Here is a 21,587-nt window from a genome sequence, read left to right as displayed (position 1 = left end):
TAACTAAAGTGTGGTGTGGGGTTTTCATTATTCATAACTATTGTCATGCAAATGATCAAAATATTATTTTCTTGAACATTTCAAATGCCACTCTTATGCTTTTCAGATGGAGAGGGAAGATAAAGTGTAAATTATGTCCATAGAAACTGAAGTTTAACACATTTTCCTGGACATACATGAAAGTCAAACATAAACTATCTTTACTTTAATAGTACCCATTATTCATGTATTTACACTATTTGGAAAAAGAGCAAGATCCTGAATTTTTTTCTTGAAATTATATTTAGGGCCACAAAGTATTTTGGTTAACCTTTAATACCTCATCTAGTTTTTGAGAAACCTTTTACTCTTCTATAAACATAAAATTCTAATTTGACCCAAGGTACTCATAAGAATTCTGAATACTTATTTGGAAAGAACATATTTTGCATATCAATTATACCAGAAATCAACTAGCAAACCACCTTAAAGACACAAATAAATGTGAACAGGGCTGTCTTTAAAATAATATTATAGTCCTATATAAAATAGAAAGCTAACACAGCACTTTGAAGGCCACATTATATTATTCTCCTGAAATAAGAGTCATATCCAAAAGGCTGAGCTAGTAAAACAGAAGGTTTTCGTTGCTGTAGCAACATTAATCTCTGTTCTTGTTACAATTTCTTTCATCTCCTTCTCTCCCGACCAATTTCTAGACTTCACCTACACACTTCAGACTGTAATGTAATAACAAAAATAGAACAAGCTTTAAAAGGAAAAAAAAAATCTTAGGAGTATGGAGAGTAAGAGTATGAGGACATACCAGAAGGATAAATCATTGTCAATATCAATAACAGAAATAAAGACATATTAAGAGCAACAGAGTCTCAGATTTTCCAATAATTATGTATTATCAAATGAAAGCGTAAGAGTCAGATGGAAATAAAGAGAAATCATTCACCTCTCAGATATACTCACTTTCTCTTACACACACACACACACACACACACACGCACACACACACACACGCACACACACGCACACGCGCACGCACACACACGCACACACACACGCACCACACGCACACGCGCACGCACACACACACACACACACACACACACACACGACTTTCAGATCACTCTAATTCAAAAGCAAAAGAATGGTAATTGTTTTCAGAATAGGGCTAGAGATTGGAGAATGAAGAAGAAAATCACCTCAGTCTAATCTTATATCACGAACATAAAAGGAACTAATGGCCATTTTAACCAGCAAATGTCTTTTCTGCAAAAGGAAGACAAGAAGGGGATTTGCGTTATCTAATAAATGGATGAAATCTATCCACAGGTTTTAGGCTAGTTACCCTCAGATGCAGCTCTTCAGCCTCAACTAAGACCAGGTGTCCATGTTAGGATGAGTGGCATGAGGATGCAATTTGAGGTAAGAAAAGGTGCTGAGTACTAACCTTATATCACTGAATGTAAGAGTTGTGGATTTCTTATATTTTTAAAGCATACTACAAATCCCTGTCACAATATTTTCATTTATTCTTCTGTCTATATATTGTTCTCTCAAGTCAGTAAAACAAGATTTACAAACACATACACACTGGCTGTCCATTCTCAAGTCATGGTACTACATGTCACTGAACAAATGAGCTTTCATTCACCTGTGCCATACCTGTATTATTTATTGATTTAGCCATGCTGGCCCTTGAACTCATTGCCTGGGTGCTGTCCCTGGGCCTCTTTGTGCTCAAGGTTAGTGCTCTACCACTTGAGCTGCAGCACCACTGTTGGCTTTTTCTGTTTAAGTGGTACTGAAGAATTGAACTCGGGGCTTCATGCATGCTAGGCAAACATTCTACCACTAAGCCACATTCCAAGCCTTCTGTATTATTTGTTTTAATACTTGATATGCAAAATTGGATGTAGTTTGAAATTATGCTCTTAGACCAGCAACTTAGAAAGCACTGCCTTTATGGAGTATAGATTTTAGTTGTGAGACTCAACCAACAAGAATACTAACCATTTCCTCAAGATAAAGCATCACTTTACACTATCATCAAGGGATGGGCTCTTTTAATAATCAGTTTTAATTAGACAAGAGATTAATCACAGTTCATTTCTGAGGCACTCTCCAAAGGCACAAAGAGATTACTTTTGTTGTTTTTTATTGAAGTGTGTGCTATCATACATTGTTAATGAGAGCAAATATGAGCAGAGGAGGAGTCTCCTGATTCTTTCCGAATTTTGACATAAAACATTTTACCAGGGACTGAATGAATACTAAATATGTCTAGGACTGAGAAGACACAAAAATCTCAATAGTCAGATCTAATCTTGACTCCATTGTATCCCTGTCAAGTATTAATGAGAGTAAAGACTGAGTGAACCCAAGCAGATCTTCTTATGTTTCAGAGTATTTTTACCATATCTAGGCAAAAAAAGATGTAACATTAATGAAAATAATACTACCTTCCTTTGATTCTTATTTTTTCAATTTTTTAATTTTTAATTTTAACTTATTCTTAACTTATGCTCAATAGTAGCATTTTTGTGCCAGTCCTGGGGTTTGAACTCAGAGTCTGGGCACTGTTCCTAAGCTTTTTCACCCAAGGCTGGCACTCTACCACTTCAGCCACATATCTACCTTGTTTTGTTATGGTTGTTGTTTGGTGGTTAACTGGGCATAAGAGTCTCATGAGTGGAGGGTTCCAATCATGATCCTCAGATTTCAGCCTACTGAGTGGCAGTGATTATAAGAAGCGTGAGCCACTGGCACCTGGCTAGTCATAGCATTTTTAGTTATCTTTTCTTTCAGAATTTTGTATTAGATTTGTGCAGAGGTCTTTAAACTTGGGGCTAGAATATTGGATTATTTTATTCAATGGATCAGTGTTTGGTTAACAATGGAAGAACTCCTTACCAGCATTCTAATTTCTGCAGTCCCATTTACTTACCTCAGGAATGAAATAATCAATTGATCCTTCATTATTTAATCTCTTAAAGCTGAAGCTTGGTTTTCTTCCTGCTTATACTTTTTGTTCCCCTGACTTACTCACATATAGGGGTTCTCACCGCCACTGGCTGGAAAGGGCATCTACCAGGGATCAAATCTCCAGCTTACGGAATGCTAAGCAGAGGCTCTCCTGCTGAACTGTAACCCTAGTTCCATCATCTTCACAACTGTCCTTCACTCATCGAGTCAGAGCCACCAATGCAACAATTGTATCTGAAACAATGTAACAAACTCTCTCTTCTCCTACACACCTTGTACCAATACCTGGGTTTGAACTCAGGGCCTTCTTATACTCTTGTTGGCTCATCTAGTGCTTTACTGCTGGAGCTGCACCTCCAGCCCAGATTTTTGCTGATAATTGTAGAATCTCAAAGAGTTTCCTGCTCAGGCTAGCCTTGAACCTCACACAGTCTTATAGATCTCAGCCTTCCTAGTAGCTAGGATTACAGAAATGAGTCACCAGCACCTAGTTCATACCTTTGTTATATTTCTTTTTGTTAGTGTAAATTAATTATACAGACATTTCATTGGAATATTTCATCCGATGTAATCTGAATAAGTTCTTCCCCTCAACTAATCTTTCTTAGCCTACCCCCTCTCAATTTTCAGTTTTAACAATTTATAGGGCATTTCATTACTCTATTTTCATAATATGTAAGGCACTTCAGACATATTCACACTCTGCTTCCCTCTCACCTCTCCCCATTAGTCTCTATCTGATCTTAAACCTCTACAGTAGTTCACTCTCCCTTGCTTGATTCCTCTAAAATCAATTCAAAATTTCCCATGCTGCCATCAGGCAAATGTCAAACTTCTCATAATATTGTACCATGCTCTTCCTGATCAGAGGTCTTGACCAACTCTTTGGGCCATTTCTACACTAAACTTAGAAAATAATTATCCTTTAAATTTCTATGCTTCAGTCACACTGGACTAAGCCTTTTTTATGCTAACTGCTCTGTCTATAGCAATATATTTCTTTATTGATCTTTGTGCTGAGCTATTTGTATGTCTGCAGCTTAGATGCTACTATCACTTCAGGAGCACTGTCTTCAACCAACCTAGTTGGTGCAATGTGGCTGTATGACACACCTGCTCCTGCATTTCCTATTCCAAGGTCATAGAACCCCCAGTGTCTTGAGCAGTTACATAAGACATGTTGAATACACCTGCTGGGGATTAAACTTCTTAAAGTCTGAATTAAGAGTCAAAAACATAAGGCATTTGGTTGTTGGTTCTGTAACAGAGAGGACTTGGGAACAACTTAAAAGGACAATCACTTATAAAAACAAAAAGTAAACGGGATAAAGAACAATGGAATAACTAATGAAGGAAAAAAAATTTCTACCAGAATTTCCTGGTCTCTAAAATCTTGTACTTAAGCTCCTTCATTCCATAAAAAAAGTGTATTCTTGAGATATTGTTCCCATATTTAGCATCCACTACACACACACACACACACACACACACACACACACACACACACACACACACACACACACACACACACATGTTCTTCTTAAGTACTCTTTTATAAAGAAGTCCTAGCTTGGCATTGTTGACTCATGCCTATAATTCTACCTACTCAGGAGGCTGAGATCTGAAGATGACCATTCAAAGCCAGCCCACATAGGAAAATCCATGATAGTCGTTTCTCCAATTAACCACCAAAACAACCCAAAAGAGGACCTGTAGCTCAAGTGATCGAGGACTAGCGCTGAGCAGAAACACTCAGGAACAGCACCCAGGCTCTGAGTTCAAATAGCAGGATCAGCACTAAAGAGGACAGTGGACAGTGTGTGTGTGTGTGTGTGTGTGTGTGTGTGTGTGTGTGTGTGTGTGTGTGTGTGTGTGTGAAAAAGAGAGAGAGAAAGCAAAGCAAAAAGACAAGAAGAAAAGAGAAGAGAAAAGAAACAGAATGGAAATAAAAGAAAACAAAAGAAAGAGTAAAAAATGCCTACTAGGTACACAATGCAAGGTATTCTTGGTTCATGAGACAATAGATTCTTGGAGAGATGTAAATGTATTCTCCACCATGGTTGTCCTGATACTTTGGGAAGTACTTAGCATGCAGTTCCTCTCATGGCACTGTTGTTGAAAAATAAATAAATGTTTGAAGATATAAATAAATAAGAACAAGAACAAATGAAGGAACGGCTGGGCATAGTGGCATATGCCTGTAATCTCAACTACTCAATTAAGTCAGAGGTAGATGGGAGAATTTTTATCTGAGAAAAGCCTGGACAAAACCATAAAGCCTTATGGGGTGGAGGGGGGAACTAAAGCAAAATGTGTTGGGGACATGGCTCTACCAGTAGGGTCCCTGAGTTCAATTCCCAGTACCACTGGGAGAAGGGACGGATAGAATGAATGATGGAACATCAAAAAGCCATCCATATGTACAGACTAATTTTAAAGGATGAATTTTGTTAAAATAATTTCAAAAAGGAAATGGAATTTTCTCCTTGCTGATAAGTATCACAGAAGTATTCTTATCTACAAATACTGAAACTGAAGAATCTGGAAGAGGGAAATAAAGTTACCATAGAGTTGGATATGAGTTTCCACAAAGCGCTGAAAGAATATATAAGCCTCCTGTAAAAGCATTTTTGATACTCCAAAAATGAACTCTGAGCATAGGGTAATTTTTCAGTTATTGTCAAGGCTGGATTTCTTTACCTGTTTCCCAAGAGAAAATGTGTATGTGTATGTACTTGTCTCACTGTATGTATAGCTTGTTGTTTGTAAGTACTCTCAATGAACTTCCTATGCAAACTCCATGAAGAGCACAAAGAAGGCAAGGAAAGAACTAAAAAAAAAAAAAAAAAAAAAATCCGGCCTTTTGGCCGGAACCGCCATCTTGCAGTAATTTGCCAAAATGACGAACACAAAGGGAAAGAGGAGAGGTACTCCGTACATGTTCTCCAGACCTTTCCGGAAACATGGAGTTGTTCCTTTGGCCACGTACATGAGAATCTACAAGAAAGGTGATATTGTAGACATCAAGGGAATGGGTACTGTTCAAAAAGGAATGCCCCACAAATGTTATCATGGCAAAACTGGAAGAGTCTATAATGTTACCCAGCATGCTGTTGGCATTGTTGTGAACAAGCAAGTTAAGGGCAAGATCCTTGCCAAGAGGATTAATGTGCGAATTGAGCACATTTAACACTCTAAGAGCTGAGATAGCTTCCTGAGAGTGAAAGAAAATGACCAGAAAAAGAAAGAAGCCAAAGAGAAAGGAACTTGAGTTCCTTTCTGAAGCGCCAGCCTGCTCCACCCAGAGAAGCACATTTTGTGAGAACCAACGGAAAGGAGCCTGAGCTATTGGAACCTATTCCCTATGAATTCATGGCCTAAGAGATGTTAAAAAATAAAAGACTGCTGGACTATAAATAAAAATCCGAACATTCCTTTAGTTTCTAGAGAAGTCTTTTATCTAGTCTTTAGCTGGGCAATCTGCCCTGGTTCTTCCATTTGCCTTAATATAATTCAGAGAGGCCTCTTTCTGGAGATTTGTTTTTTTGCTTTTGTTTGGTTTTTAAATTTCTGTATGCTTTGTTATTTTGCCATGAATTCCTAATTTCCACAAATCCAAACTCATTAAATCACCTGTAGTATTCACTGGTAAGATTCAAATGTTTTCAAGGGGAAAATTTGTCAAAATGTTTTATCAAGCCCATAAAAAGAGTTTTGCTTTGATATTGTGTCTACACTTGCTTGATTTGCCATCTATATAAAAAAATGTAGGTTAACATTTGAAGGTAGGATTCATATTATTTTAAGTTAAAGATTGATTGCATTAAGATCAGCCTCAGCTATTTATTTTTGCTTCTGAGTATTATATATTTATAGTATCTTCATTCTATAACATACTGTGTTTGAAAAATACAGAGCAGTTGAAGGAAAGAGGAGTTGAGTTCACTGACATTTTCTTGTTTGAATTTCTCCATGTCTTTCCAACTTAAAGAGCTCAGAATAATGTGAATTTCTTACTTCAATTTCATTTTTAATACCTTTCCAAGCACTCTTGCTGTGTACTCTCTACTTCTTACACATTAGGGAAGATGTTATGCCCTGGTAATATTTACTTATTCCTCTTTATTCTTTCTGTAGAGAAAAGTCTCAAATGACCTTCAGTAACTGTCTCAGTGAAAATTTACTTTTGCAGAAGAGCAACTTTTGAAAAGTATCATCTCATCACAACAGATTGCCATGACTCTCTAAGCTCCTTCATATCCCCTGGTATTTGCTTTAGCCTCCATTTATGAGTTTCCATGGAATTTGCCTTGCACTTTTACTTTTGTCTAACACAGACGTTGGTTTTCCTTTTTTGTTGTTTTAGTTCATAAAAAATACAATTTAAGCCCCTTCATTGCAGCATAGCATGTCATATATCTGGCAAAACACAAAAAGCTAGTAACATTGGAAAATATTATAATGTTCTAAAAGTTGGGGAATGTTTAAATTTAGCCAACTACTTAGTAAGAGCTACATATAAGAAATAAAAATGAATTTCTATCAGAAGATAAATTGCTAGTAGGTAAGTGCTTTTGTGTGTGTGGCGGAGGGCGGGGCGCATGCACGCGCGCATCTGGATGTGTGCTTTTGTGTTTGTTAATTTCAATACTTGTAAGGTGTTTTCAGAAAACTATTGTATAGAACAGATGACTGTGTTTTGGGAAAAGACTTCAAATTCAGTATGTTGTACCACAGAAGGAAAATTGTGTTACACCTTCTTTGAAGAATTATAGGAATAAGAGTGCCTGTATGAAGTTCTGTTAGAAAATGCAAAAGAAAAATCATGCTGTCTCAATGTTATGCTAAAAATTCAAATATAGTGTATTATTAGGAGAAAAAGTAAGTACAGCTTTTTTTTTTCTTCTTGGAAATACTATATCATGTTCAACACTAGAGTTTTAAGGGCTGAACATTCACTCAGTGTAATTTGCAGGTGCAAAATCAGTATTATTAAGTACTTCCCAATATTTTCATGTGACTATTAGCTTGCTTTTGTAACTCTATCTTCTCTATTAGGTTTGGTGCTATGCAGAGTTCCTAACAAAGATGTTTCAATCATAATCTTTTCAAAATCTTGTTAGTTTCCATTGATGAGATTTTTTTTTTATACAAGCAGATGGTCAGAAACACAAAGGTTATCTTTACAGTATTGCACATTTTTCAGCAGATGAAATTGTCAGTTAAAAAAAAAAAGGTTATTTAAAATTTCCTACAATAACGAAAATATTTTCAACCAAAACCTTAAGTCATAACCCAGATCTTTCTAAATAAGGATGAGCCTCCAATATAGAACAGGCATGCATTGGTAAAGCATCTGGCTAGGCCAACATTGGATGAAACATCAACCACTTAGGGATGTAGATGGAAAAGACAAGAAGACATAATTGGGGCTGAGCCTCCCAGCTGCCCCTTCCCAGCCTAGCCATCCCACCCAGCCCTCGCTCCCCACCACTGGCCGCACCTTGGGCTGAAATCTGTGCTCCTTGGGCACCTGGACCACGAACTCCTCTGGCAGCTCCACGAGGCCCTGGTCCACGATGAGGAGTGGCTCGCTCTGCAGTTGGCTGCTGGAGGAGATGTCTGGGAGGTAGAGCGCCTCCTGGGCTGCGCTCAGCATGTCGTAGTGAAGCAGCAAAGGATGGATGTCTCTCACTGTGCTTGCCACCTGCGGGGACCGCAGGGCGCACCATCAGACCCCCACTCAGCTCAGGCCCACCTCACAGGAGCCCTGGGAAGAGGTCATTCCCAAAGCAGCTCTCTGTTGCAGGCTACAGACTCCAGCCACCCCAGGCCCAATCAGCCCTGGATCCAAAGATATGGAAGCTCCTGGGCTCCAGGGCAACCCTGTTCTAGGTAAATACTAACCGGGCAGTAAAAACATCCTGATCCCTAATAGAGATCAGAAGATTCAACATGATTACTCAAAGTAGAATAAACCAGCTGCCTGAAAAAAATAAAGGTGATTTTTTTTTTATTGATCCACAACATTTTGATATCAATTTGGGGCACTAACAGCTACATAAGGGTAAATGAAAGTATTGGTTGCTGAACTCAATGCTTACACCAAAAAGAAAGTTCGGGAAGATAATTAGTGAAGAAATCCTCAGAAAGGTTTTTGATTTGTTTGCTTATTTTGTTTTGTTTGGTCTACAGGCACACTTATATGAACTGTTTAGATATTTACATGTTTTCAGGTCATTTCATTAACATTTTTTGAAAGATATTGTATTGAGATCTGGGTAGCAAGGGTACACACATATTTTTCCATTTACATACACAGTGATTTCACTGACAAATGGTACATCTTACAGAGATCAATAACTATGGAAGACCAAGACAAAAATGAGAAAATAAAATTGTACACACATGATTTTTAAATAATAGACAAAACAGTCGTATATTTTATGCCATGAGACACTGAGCCATTTGAGTACAGATTTTTTTCCTCCTACTGAATTCATACATGGGATATCCATTTATCTCCACTAATCGCAATTAGTTTAATATGAAAGAAATGTCATAAAAATGTACCTGCCAATAAAAAGTGAAATATTATAAACAATTCTCTAATATTTTTAACATACACATGCATGCTTAAAAATACATTAAATATGCTATGCAGCTAACATTAAACAGGAGAAAAATATAAAAGTTATCATTATCATTCTAAGAGAGTTTACACAGTGGTGCACTAATGTCTACATATATAATATTTACAAATTAATAATAAAAGTCACATTGTTTGAAATCATATGAATTATACAACCTTTTAGCAAAAGTACATCAAGTTAATAGCCACATAACCCACTTAGGATGCAAAATTTTAAGTCTGAGATACTGCCATAAAACAACTTCTTAAATTTAACCCTATCATACTACACATACATAGCTATGGAAATGTTATCCTGATGCAATTTAATTAACCTAGGGGCACATACAAAATCTCAAAGAAACAACCACATTTCAAAACAGTTGTGAAAATCAAAAGCACTAACAATTCCTTTAGTTGATATTTCATTCTAGTGGCATTTTTGTTATGTCTTTTATTTCTAAAATGTCCCTCTCCACAAAGTCCAAATTAATAATATGACAAATTAATAATGTGAGTAATTTACATATATGTTTCATAAGTATTCACAGGTGATTTTTTTTTTGCCAGTCCTAGAGCTGGAACTCAGGGCCTGGGCACTGTCCCTGAGCTTCTTTTGTTAAAGGCTAACACTCTATCACTTGAGCCATAGCACTACTTCTGTTTTTTTCTGTTTATGTGGTACTGAGGAATGAACTCAAGGCTTCATGCATGCTAGTCAAGCACTCTACCACTAAGCCACATCCAGCCCTCTCTTAACATCTTTAAAACTATGCAAGGGAGAAAATTACCAAAAGTGTATCATGATGTATTAAACTATATGCCTCAGTTCCAAGGCTGATTTTTTTTTTTTTTTACCCTTGGCCAAGTTGTCTATATAGGCAACTTTGGAGTAATGGAATACACACACTGACACATACACACACACACACATGTATACACATATTGTTTGCACATTTAAAACATATTCATTGCCTTCCTAGGAAGTTTCAGTTCTTCTAAGTGCTAGAAACCTTAGTGAACAAAATAGACTATATAATTACTTAAATACAAATTGTGAGGACAATAGTGAATATACAAATAAATGAATAAATAAGAAAAGTTCCCTATAGATAATGAGTAATCTATTTTAAAAAACTATTAAATCAGTTAATATATAGCCAGGTACCCCCTGCCTGTAATCCTAGAAACTTAGAAGGCTGAGATCTGAAGATGGTGATTCAATGTCAGCCTGAGCAAAAAATCCATAAGATTATTTCCAATTAACTACCAAAAAGCCAGAAGTGGAGCTGTGGTTCAAAACAAGTCATTAGTCAAAACAAGCCTTGAACAAAAGATCTAGCTCCAGGGCTAGCACAAAATAAAAACAAAATAAACAAAAATATTATTTTATTTAGGATTTTAAGGAAGACTTCTGTGGGGGTAAACCTTGAGTTCATTTTTATAAAACTAACATCTGAATTTTCTAAGCACATATAAATCAGGAATCAAGAACATTTCAGTCTATTGAACAGGTATCCAAGCTAGAAAAACAGCAGTCTACAAGAATAATTTAACAATGTGGGTGTTGTGGTCAAGGAGATCAACAGTTTGGGATGTCAGAGAACAAGTAACAGCCCAACAGCGAGTAGAGTTTAGCTTAATGTTAGGCTGTTGAAGATACTTAAAAAATAAAAACAAAAGCCTCAGGAAGGAAGAATAGTACTGATGAGGGTAGACAAAAATATTAGTGATTTCCTGTCAAGGAGAGTTCAGATCATTCCAATTTTTCAGTAGGAACAGAAGGTGAAATGATTAAAATGCACATATAATGGAACCTGACAAATACATTACTGACATCTAAGAAAAAGGATCTCAGAATGAATAAGAACAAGGAATGAACTCCAAAGAAGCATGAGACAAACTCTCAGAGGTCTAGACTTGACTCAGAAAACGATTCATTGAAGCAGACTGAAGGAGGAAAACAAAAACGAAAACAAAACAACAAAACAGGAAGCTATGTATACTTGACTTTTAATTTGGAAGAAATTAGACTCTGTTGCATTCTATAGAATGGAGGTATTTTATAAGTATGAAGTTCAAACTCGTTTAAATTTACCATCTCTATAAAAACAATGTAGAGTCACCAATCAGTGGCAGCAAAACGGGAAACACTGTTTGTCCACATGGAAATAAAGCTATTAGAATAGGCCCTCTCCCCAAAATTTTGTTTGATGGGTCACGGGTCTTGCACTCTGGGTCTGAGCACTATCCCTTAGCTTTTCAGCTCAAGACTAGCACTCTACCACTTGAGCCATGGCACTACTTCCAGCTTTTTCTGTTTATGTGTTGCTGAGGAATCTAACCTAGCACTGAGACACCTTCCCAGCCCTTAGCTTTTATTTTTAAAAGTCTTGTATATACTACACTAATTTCTGGGGATAGGTCTGTTTGAATTATAAACATGGAATTATAAACCTTTTTTTCCCCTAAAGCTATTAAAAAATAAATCCTCAAATAAAACATCACAGCTAAGAGTCTGGAATTCTGCTAGAAATAGGGATAAAAAAATAAATCTGAAAATACCTCTTTAAGCTTGCCATGCTTTTACAATATGTATGACATTCCTGCTAAAAATCTTCTAACCTTCACATAAAGAGGTCATGAGTTCAAGCTGTACTTACGGGACAACTCATGAAGCAGCAAGATACCTCATGTTAAGGGAGTTGATATATATTTACTGTGACACTCTACCTATTTATATACATTTTCTAGATAGACTACAAAATAAAAAAGTTGTTATACCTTGAAGGAAATACTCTTTCAATGTTTAAAGTCATTCTTTATATCTTTTTATCTTACACTGCTTTTTTTTTCTTTTCTAGGCTCTTTAACAACAAACAACAATAACTTTTCAAAATAATAATAGCATGGACATGCATGTCCCATATTCAAACTCTTGTTATATAGCTTAAGATTTCTCAAGGTAACAGTGGTCTTGAACAGGAAGTGATGACCAATAGTTTTGTTTCTATTTTGTAATCTAAATTTACCTATGCTTAGTATCATCTAAATAAAATGGGTAATCTGCTATTATTATAAAGTTTGGAATGCTTTAATCATAGATAATAGTTTATACTGAGAAGCAATTTTAGCTACCATTATATAACAAACAATCATTTTCAATTTTCCAATATTTTTAACTATTTAAATATTTTGATCCTGTTTTCCTAGTAGATAGGTTTGAGATATGAAAATTATTATTACTATTTTTTGTGCTTATCCTGGGGCTTGAAAAAAGCCTGGGTACTGTCCCTGTGTTTTTGTGCTGAAGACAAGCAATCTAGAAATTGAGCCACAGCTCTACTTCCACCTTTTGAGTGGTTAATTAGAGATAAAAGTCTCACAGTCTTTGCTGTCTAGGCAGCTTTGAACCATGACCCTCAGATTTCAACCTACTGCATAGTAAGGATTAATAGTTAGGATTTACTGGCCAGCAAAAATGATTATTTTATGATTTACTGAATTGACTGAGTTATGTCTCCCTTGTTGATATGTTATGTCCCAAATATTAAGGCATATTAAAATATAAAAGCCTCAGAATTTTGATTTTGCATGGACATGAGCCAAGCAGTATTAAAAGGAACAAGAATAAGTATTATAAAAAGAAATATTTCTTATTGTTGCTCCATAATTTTCTTATTATGTGTGGAATATACAATTGAATAAACACAATACTAATGTGGAGTCTGTTTGCAATCTCAGCACTTCAGAGGCTGGGCTACTGGATTACATAGTGAACTTAAAGCCAGACTGATGGTCTGCATATTGAGACTATGTTTCCCAGAAAGGAAGGAAGGAAGGAAGGAAGGAAGGAGGTAGGGAGGGAGGAAAGAAAGAAAGAAACAAAGAAAAGATAGAAAAAGAAAGAAAGGAAGGAAGGAAGGAAGGAAGGAAGGAAGGAAGGAAGGAAGGAAGGAAGGAAGAAAGAAAGACAAAAAGAAAGAGAAAAAAATAATCAAAAGTATCAAAATTCAACGGCATATACTTTCAGAGATGTAAACATTGTTCCTAATGGACTTCAGCTATTTTTCTTTTTCTTTTCTTTCCTTTTTTTTTTGGTCTCCTTAGATCAGTAGCTATGTAATTCAGTCAATTGAATTACAAGCTACTTCCTCCGAGCATAAAAGCAAGTTGGAAATCTTAACTAAACAATGGAATGTGAAATAATAGCTTAAGATCTTTCTCAAATGAGAGAAATTCTAAGGAAAGAACACGTAAGTATTGATACAAACTCCTTGTGTCTTAGCACCCATAAACGATTACTTCTTATAAGTCACTTGTTTTATGAATTTAGGCAATATTTTAATGCATTTTATTAAAGAGTCCAAAATATATATTCATAAGGCTATGATTCCAACTTACATTTTAATGTTGTAGTTCATTATCATCTCTTGGATGAAAACATGCTTATCCAACCATGCATACTGACTAGACTTCTAATAGTATATCCTTCCCAAATCTCACTGTTTCCAAGTTTCACTCATCTCACAACTATTCCAAGCAAACTGTTCACTACATCTATTAAAGCCTTAAATGCATTTCACAATATTTCCCTTCCATTTTCTACTAAGGTTTTCTTAAAAATCTTTACCTTTGATTTTCAAGGTTGAGGCAAAAATAATATTTCCTTTCTTTACTCAGGACTAAAATTTAAATTTGATTTTTTAATTATAATTTGGTTTATTCTTCATGTGCTGTTTTGGTTAGTTTACTTCATGTTTAAGTCATACACACTGAATAGTCAGAATATGATTTTGGAAAAATATTTCTAAGAAAGAAGCTGTAGATGACAAATGGGTATTGATTTGATTTTCTCTTCAAACAACAATGTGAAATGTGTCATCGCATCATAGACTGATAGTTATGAGCCAATTTTTTCACCTTAATATTATCAATACTGTTAACTATGATTCAATCAATTCTTCAAAGTATCCCCTGAACTATTGTAAATAAAACTACTTACCCAAGTAGAAAGTAAATGGGAATTATAGAATTTACATTGAAATAGTTATAGCATCAAAGACTGATAGACCTTTAATATTTAATCCATAATTAGTGGATATATATACATATATATTGAAGGACTATTGTTTTAATATACTTCTGTTTAAATAAATGTCCATTTTCCTGTTTTGCTTCCTTTTGTATAACTGAAGTAATCTATATTCCATCAAAGCCTTCATGTTGACCATATAAAGAATGTGTGCTTCCAGACTGGTCTGTATGGTGTGCATAATAGTGGCATAATTTCTTTATAGGCAGAGTATTAGCCTTTAACAATAGCCATAAAAGTTTCAAATCAAGCACCTAAGGATGTTACTGGGTAGAAATCACAACATGAAAGTTCTATCATGGGAAAATCAGTTTCAATTGTGAGCTTTATAAGAAAATAGCTCAGTGGTGATCAACTGAACTCTTGTGTATAATGAAGCAACTCTCTGATATTATTCAATTCAACTCAGTAGATTCCTTCTCTAGACTGAATTATTTCATGAAGTGTTACTCTGAATTTGGGTGTGAAATTTGCCATACGATCCTTACTAGTTTTCTTTATTACAGTAATATAAAACAAATAAACAGAACAATCTTTTACCAAAAAACTAAATAATAAGGTTACAAAAGCTCTAAAAGACTTATCAAGAGCAAATGAAGAATCAAGTGCTCCTAAAGAATCAATACTCCTAAAGACAAAATTAATTTACTCCTAAAGACAAAATTAATTTGTACTACTTAAAGGCAATAATCAGTTCTTAAATATTACAATGATTGGCTTCCAATCTGTTATTTTATATCTTAAAAATAGAGAGAAAATTGACTTATTTATTGTAATGGATGCATTTATCATGATCCTATGATATAAACATTTCAAACATTTGTGAAAATGAGTAAGCAGAGAGGTCTGTTAATGATATTTTGGGGGGGTATTTTTTCAACTTTCAACTAAAAGGTAGATTTATTTTGATTCAAATTATACAAAATGCAAGTTACATATCTTACTCACCAAAGAAATGCAAACTGTACATTTTTTTTCTAACTAAAAACATCTGATGCTTTGCAAACCTAACACCAATAGATTCATGATAATGGAATTATAGCTTTGAAATTGATTCTTTCTATAATGCTAACTGCCTTAACTCTACTACCCTCTTCAGGAAAATTAATTTTCTAATGCTATGTAAGTTGTGCTTTCAGAATGATATAGTAAATCCTTTCTTTAAGAATCCTTACAACTATGGTAATGGTGTACTCTTCCTCAATCACACTGCCAATTATACTTGATGTGTGGGCAAAATGAACAAAACTGATGTGTATTTTGACAGAGATCTGTCTTGTTAGTGAGTTCTGTCTCCCTGTGCTAAGTTAATCATAAATGACATTTCTGTAGATCATTGAAAAGAATGAGAATTTCTTTTCTATTTTTTTTTCTCAGAACACTATGAGATTTTTACCACCTGCTTCCAACCCTCATTCTCAACACAAACACAAAATGAATGCTTAATGCTATTAACGGCATGGCAGATGCATTATCAAGTTCAAATGTCAAAATGATCAATTATGTTATGTTGGTGGTATATACATAGTGTGATTATTATTGGACACATTTAAAAATCGACATGGTAGGTTCTTTTTTTAAAAAAAAGTCTGCTTGCACAGGCACGATACAAGCCATCAGACAACAGGCTGTAACCTCTAATACATCTGGGCTATCACAGCTCTTCCATCACCCAGCTATAGTGACTAATGTAAAAGGCTTCTTTTTAAGTCTTTCTATAGCACTTCCTGGAGGGAGAATATCACACAAGCCTGTTGCTTTAAATTTTATAAATTGTTCAACTTCATTATTAAATTATGTGTCCTTAAGGTTTGCCTAGTTTCACCAACTTCACTAATAAAAGGAAGGAAAAAAAAAGAAATAGGCATCATTGTTAAGTAGTTGATTTGTTGATTTGTATGGAGAATTATAGTAACCAATAGTTCTTTTCTAATTCAGGTAATGTTTATGATTGCTGCTTCTGTGGCATCTCTAACAGCTTGGAAAGAATCCGTAATGTGTGAAAGCAGACTGTTTGTTCTTTTTATAAACATGAAGCTGTTTTTTTTCCACCTACATGATCTAATCATATCAGTATCTTTTTTTCCCCTCATGGCATCTGTTATTCTAGAATGCAACAACAAAATCAATCTGTTTTAAAGACATCTGGGTCCAAGAGAAAGAGTGAAATGTTGTAAAATGCTATTTTAATTTTGCACATTATTTATGTCTTTGTAGTCAATCAACACCATGATCACCACCCCTTTTAACTTTACATAAGACTAATGAGACCAAAGAAGGGCTAGTCTGTCACTCACACTGAAATTTCTTCAAAGTTAGGAAGAGTTGTAAAGGCAGGAAGCTTTATTGGGACTACAGTCTAATTAGAAGTCGCAGCCAACCAATCTGAATAGCTTTTCAACACCCTTTAGCATTTCTGTTTCTTGAACTCTGATCTAAGCTTAAGATGTTCATTAGTAAGTCATTAAAAACTTAGTTACAGTTCAGTGGGTGAGTTCCGCATATAATGACAGAATGAATGTGTGTACAAATGTGTAGACTTCTAATTAGAGAAACTGTCACATTTGGGATGAAGAATATATAATGCAGTCATTGAAAGACACTAAAGGAAGTAAGTGACCCCTAGATGGTGACATATTTTTAATTTCACTTACATTCCAGGTTTTGTTGTTTTTTTAGTTCTCATTACTGAAAGTATGTTTTAATGACTTCTTGCTACCAAGATTAAGTATCTGAGGGTGTGTGTTACAACCTTCCAATACATTATTTTTTAAAATCCTTATACCATAGCAAAGCTGGCTTAATTTTTTTAATCTTTTTTTGTTTTTAAAGAACACTATGATTTAACTGTTAACAATATATTTTGGAAATACAAAGCTGAAATTATAACTATAAGGCAAGAGTGCTATTCTATTCTATTACACATTTAAGTCTAGAATAGCTTAAATTAGATGATATTCTACATGTAAGTGTCTGGGTTTCCTTTACGCAATGCTTAGTAAAATATGCACTGAAATCTCCCATGATTCCATAAAACTGCAGGAGCTGCCTACTGTCAGTATTTATAAATCATACATTGTCTTATGCTGTCTCCTATCCTATCTTCCAAATGGTAATTCTTTTTTATATATGAGCCAAGCACAACGTGCTGTGATAGTACACAGTTTCTGGGATCCTTTCCATATACAACCTCAGGCTCTCTGCTGATTTCCACCTTTTTTTCTTTGTTTGTTTGTTTGTTTGATTTTGGGTTGAATGAGGTGAAGTGAAGCCAGATGACACTAATTTACAATATGTGGATTTGACATGGAAACACAGTAGTAGAATTTCAAAACTTTCCTACCATAAGTATAAACAGACATTGTTAGAGACTGAATATGGAATATTCCTTGAATGTTCAAAGGTTAGCTACCCAATACTTGGTGAGATTTGCGGAGGTGGTTGAAAGTAGTAGATAAGGCCTAACTGAAGGAAATAGGTCACTGCAGGCTGTTCTGAAAAATATACTATGTACATGGCATGCTTGTCTCCCTGTCTCTCTTCATTGCTTCATCTCTCTATCTCCTTCGCCCTCTCTGTCTCTCTGTCTCTCTCTGTCTCTTTCTAGTGAGCAATCTCTGACATATAATGCTGTCACTAACATATACTTCTTTACTTCGAGTCCAAAACAAACATTGCACTGAATGCTCTGACATCATAAATTCAGAGCAAAAATTTCCCATTTTTCTCATTGTTTATCTCAGAGACAAAAACTGAGGAAGAATTCACTGGTTTGCAGAAGATATTGGAGAAAACTAGTCAATGGAAATAAAATTATTAGCTCAACATTTTTAATGTTGCTTGGAAAGTTCATAATTAAATTAATATCTGAAATACAAATGAAAGGATTTAAGAAATCAGAACAAAAGCATATGCAAAATCCTTTTTTTTTTTCCGGTTGGTCCTGGGGTTTGAACTCTGGGCCTGGGTACTGTCCCTGAGCTTCTTTTGCTCAAGTCTAACATTCTATGACTTGAGCCACAGCACCACTGTTGCCTTTATCTTAGTAGTCTGTTGGAAATAAGAGTCTCAGAGACTTTTTTCCAGGCTGCCTTACAATCATGATCTCCAGATCTCAGCTTCCTGAGTAGCTAGGATTACAATGAGCTACCAGAACCTGATTAACAACAAAATCTGTTTGGGTAATCATGATAATATTCCATATTCTTCATTATTTTCTTAGAAAAGAGAAACTGAAAATGAACAAATAGAATTCAGTCAAGTATAGTGTTATATTTTGTATGATTCACCTGCTACAAGTATATCTGACACTTCTTCTAGTATAGGAATATGCTATACTTCTGTCAGAATGAAGGCATTTAGCATCATAATAAAACTTGAATTAATGAATCACTGTTAACAATCAAATAAAGAGGGAATAGAATAATAATATAGGTAAGATTTGAGTGAGTGAGTGACTCCAGGCAGAATTATCCTTTAGAAAATGCAGTCTAAAGTAGTCTAAAACCTGAGTATTCTAAATAATACTGGACTTAAATCAGATGATTATATCTAATACCTTGCTCAAAACAGAGATCATGCTAGGTAAGTCAAAGAAGTCTTCTTCCAGAATTTTAAATTTTAAATTTAAATTTAAATTTTAAATTTTAAATCACACATACACAAGCCAGCACTAGTGGCTCATGCCTGTAGCCCTAGCTACTCAGGAGGTTGATAGTGGAAGATTGCAATTTGAAGGCAGCCCAGGCAGGAAAGTGTCTGAGACTCTTATCTTTAATTAGCCAGCAAAAAATCCAAAGTGTAGTTGTGACTCAAGTGGTCTCACTAGCCTTGAATACAACAGCTCAAGCTCCAAGGTCCTGAGTTCAAGTTCCAGGACCTTCACACACAAATACACACAAAATAAAAACACACATATACATCTACAAACAGAAATGACTTTGAACCCTACTGCTTGCTTCTTGATGTAAATATTTTATATTTCTGAAGGTTAATTTATATTGCTGTACAAGTTAAGCATAAATTGCAGTGCAGTTTTTAGAACCTCACTTTTACAAATAGTAAATTTGCCAAACTAGGGGTTTTATTTGTAACTACTGTATATTAATATATATGTTATATATATAACTTTTAATTGAGCAAGAATATTCCTATAACCCCTTCATCATATTGCAATTTCAATGTATCCTATATATATTTGAGAATAATTTGAGAGTTTTCTTAGAAATAATTACACTAGAATTTGAAAGCAATTATGTAAAGCACCATGAGGAATAGTTTGATAGTTTTGCCTATTTTTTGTATGTGGGAATATGGCATACTGTGGGTCATCCTATATAATTACTAGTGAAGTTCAAGAGTTTTCTTCCTACCAGCTCCTTACATTTCCTGTTATATCTCAACACATGAATACCTTTGTTCTTTACTATTGCAAATAATTTTACTGTTAGATTATCCATTCTTCTTATTTATGGTTTGTTCATTTTTAAACTTGTGGAATTGTTTTAGATAAATGGTAGTTAATGATAAAAGTCAAAGTTGTACTTGATCATTTATCACCATTCTTTTAAGATCTTTGCTGACTTATAAAAGGGTTAAAGAGAATATCAGAATTATTTTAATATCATGTTTCTTCATAAGCCTATATGTAATGAAAAAAGTGCTACACTGTTGAATATTAAACTACCAAAATATTAGAAGATAAAACATGGTGCCATCGGTTGACATAATACCTTTTTAAAAATTTGTCAAAGTTTAAATTCTGATTTAAAGTGAAAGATATAAATGTACCTAATATTATATTTATTTAAAATACATAAGTATAAATTTGACTATAACAAAAACCTAAAAGGTCTTATCACTGAATGTTGGGAGTAGTAGATTATTTCATTTTGATTTAAATTTGCATGAGAATTGCATAAAAATACACAAGTATAATGTCCAGATGAAGTAAACACCTATAGCTTAACAAATACCATCATGAGTGCCTATTTTATGTGAAGACTTAAGTCTATTACCTTTAAAAATGAAGTTAATATATTTTTCATGAATATTCTTAACTAACAACAACTAACTATTCTTGGTATGGTGGTGAAATATAAGAGAAATAGAGATTTAAAAACAATGAGAGTTCAATTACCAACAAAATTTAAAATTAACTTTTAATTTACCAATTGAAAACATGATAACTAGAACAAATTAGCCCTTGTAAACAAATTGATATGATTCTCAACTATCAAATTAAAATAGATAATATATAGTCCCTTATTTGTAATGATAAACCAATAACAGTGTTTTTTGTTGTATCAAGTTTTGCATGGGTATATTGGCCAATCAAAATGAAAGTAGAAAATACAAGAGTATACTTTAACTACTTATGTTAAATTATAAATAAAATGATCTTATATTGATAACAAATTATATAGAAACTGGAAGGAGAGAGAAATAATCATATCTCATTCATTAATATATTTGATAATTCAAGAAACATTAAATATACAACTATACCATCTTTAATCACAGTCGATTTTTAGCCTAAGAAATATTTTTAAAATATGATAAATTCTAGCTTCTTAAAATGTTCTAAAAAGAAAAACCTGAATCTAAGAAAGTGCTTATCATAGCATCACTACAATAAAAGTCACAAATAACATGTTGGCTAAGAAAAAAAAATCCAATTTTCAACCTGCATACTGGATATTTAAAAAGTCTGTAAACAAATCTTGCAAAGAGTTGTTATCAGCTGTCATAATCTTTTCAAAATCTGTCTTCACTATCCATAGGCTAAAATGATGGCCTGGAATGCTTTGGCAATAATGTTATATACCCTTATCATGAAAGATTTTTCTGTAGAATGCATTTCAATATAAAGGAGTTATATTG

The 21,587-nt window shown here is 34.4% G+C and overlaps 1 protein-coding gene and 1 pseudogene across 1 annotated transcript in view; one reads left to right on the top strand and one right to left on the bottom strand.

The window, feature by feature from the left end:
- Nucleotides 1–21,587, bottom strand: part of Adgrl3 (adhesion G protein-coupled receptor L3) — a 703,150-nt gene that overhangs the window by 427,186 nt on the left and 254,377 nt on the right. The window contains exon 4 of the mRNA XM_042678231.1: nt 8,483–8,686. Coding sequence (XP_042534165.1) covers nt 8,483–8,686 — 204 coding nt within the window. The remainder of the gene's footprint in view (nt 1–8,482; nt 8,687–21,587) is intronic.
- On the top strand, nt 5,843–6,396 carry LOC122106727 (annotated as a pseudogene).

This window comes from Dipodomys spectabilis, unplaced genomic scaffold (assembly GCF_019054845.1).
Source record: "Dipodomys spectabilis isolate Male_0828 unplaced genomic scaffold, ASM1905484v1 ptg000043l, whole genome shotgun sequence".
Lineage (NCBI taxonomy): Eukaryota > Metazoa > Chordata > Mammalia > Rodentia > Heteromyidae > Dipodomys > Dipodomys spectabilis.
This window is presented reverse-complemented; position numbering and strand designations above follow the sequence as displayed.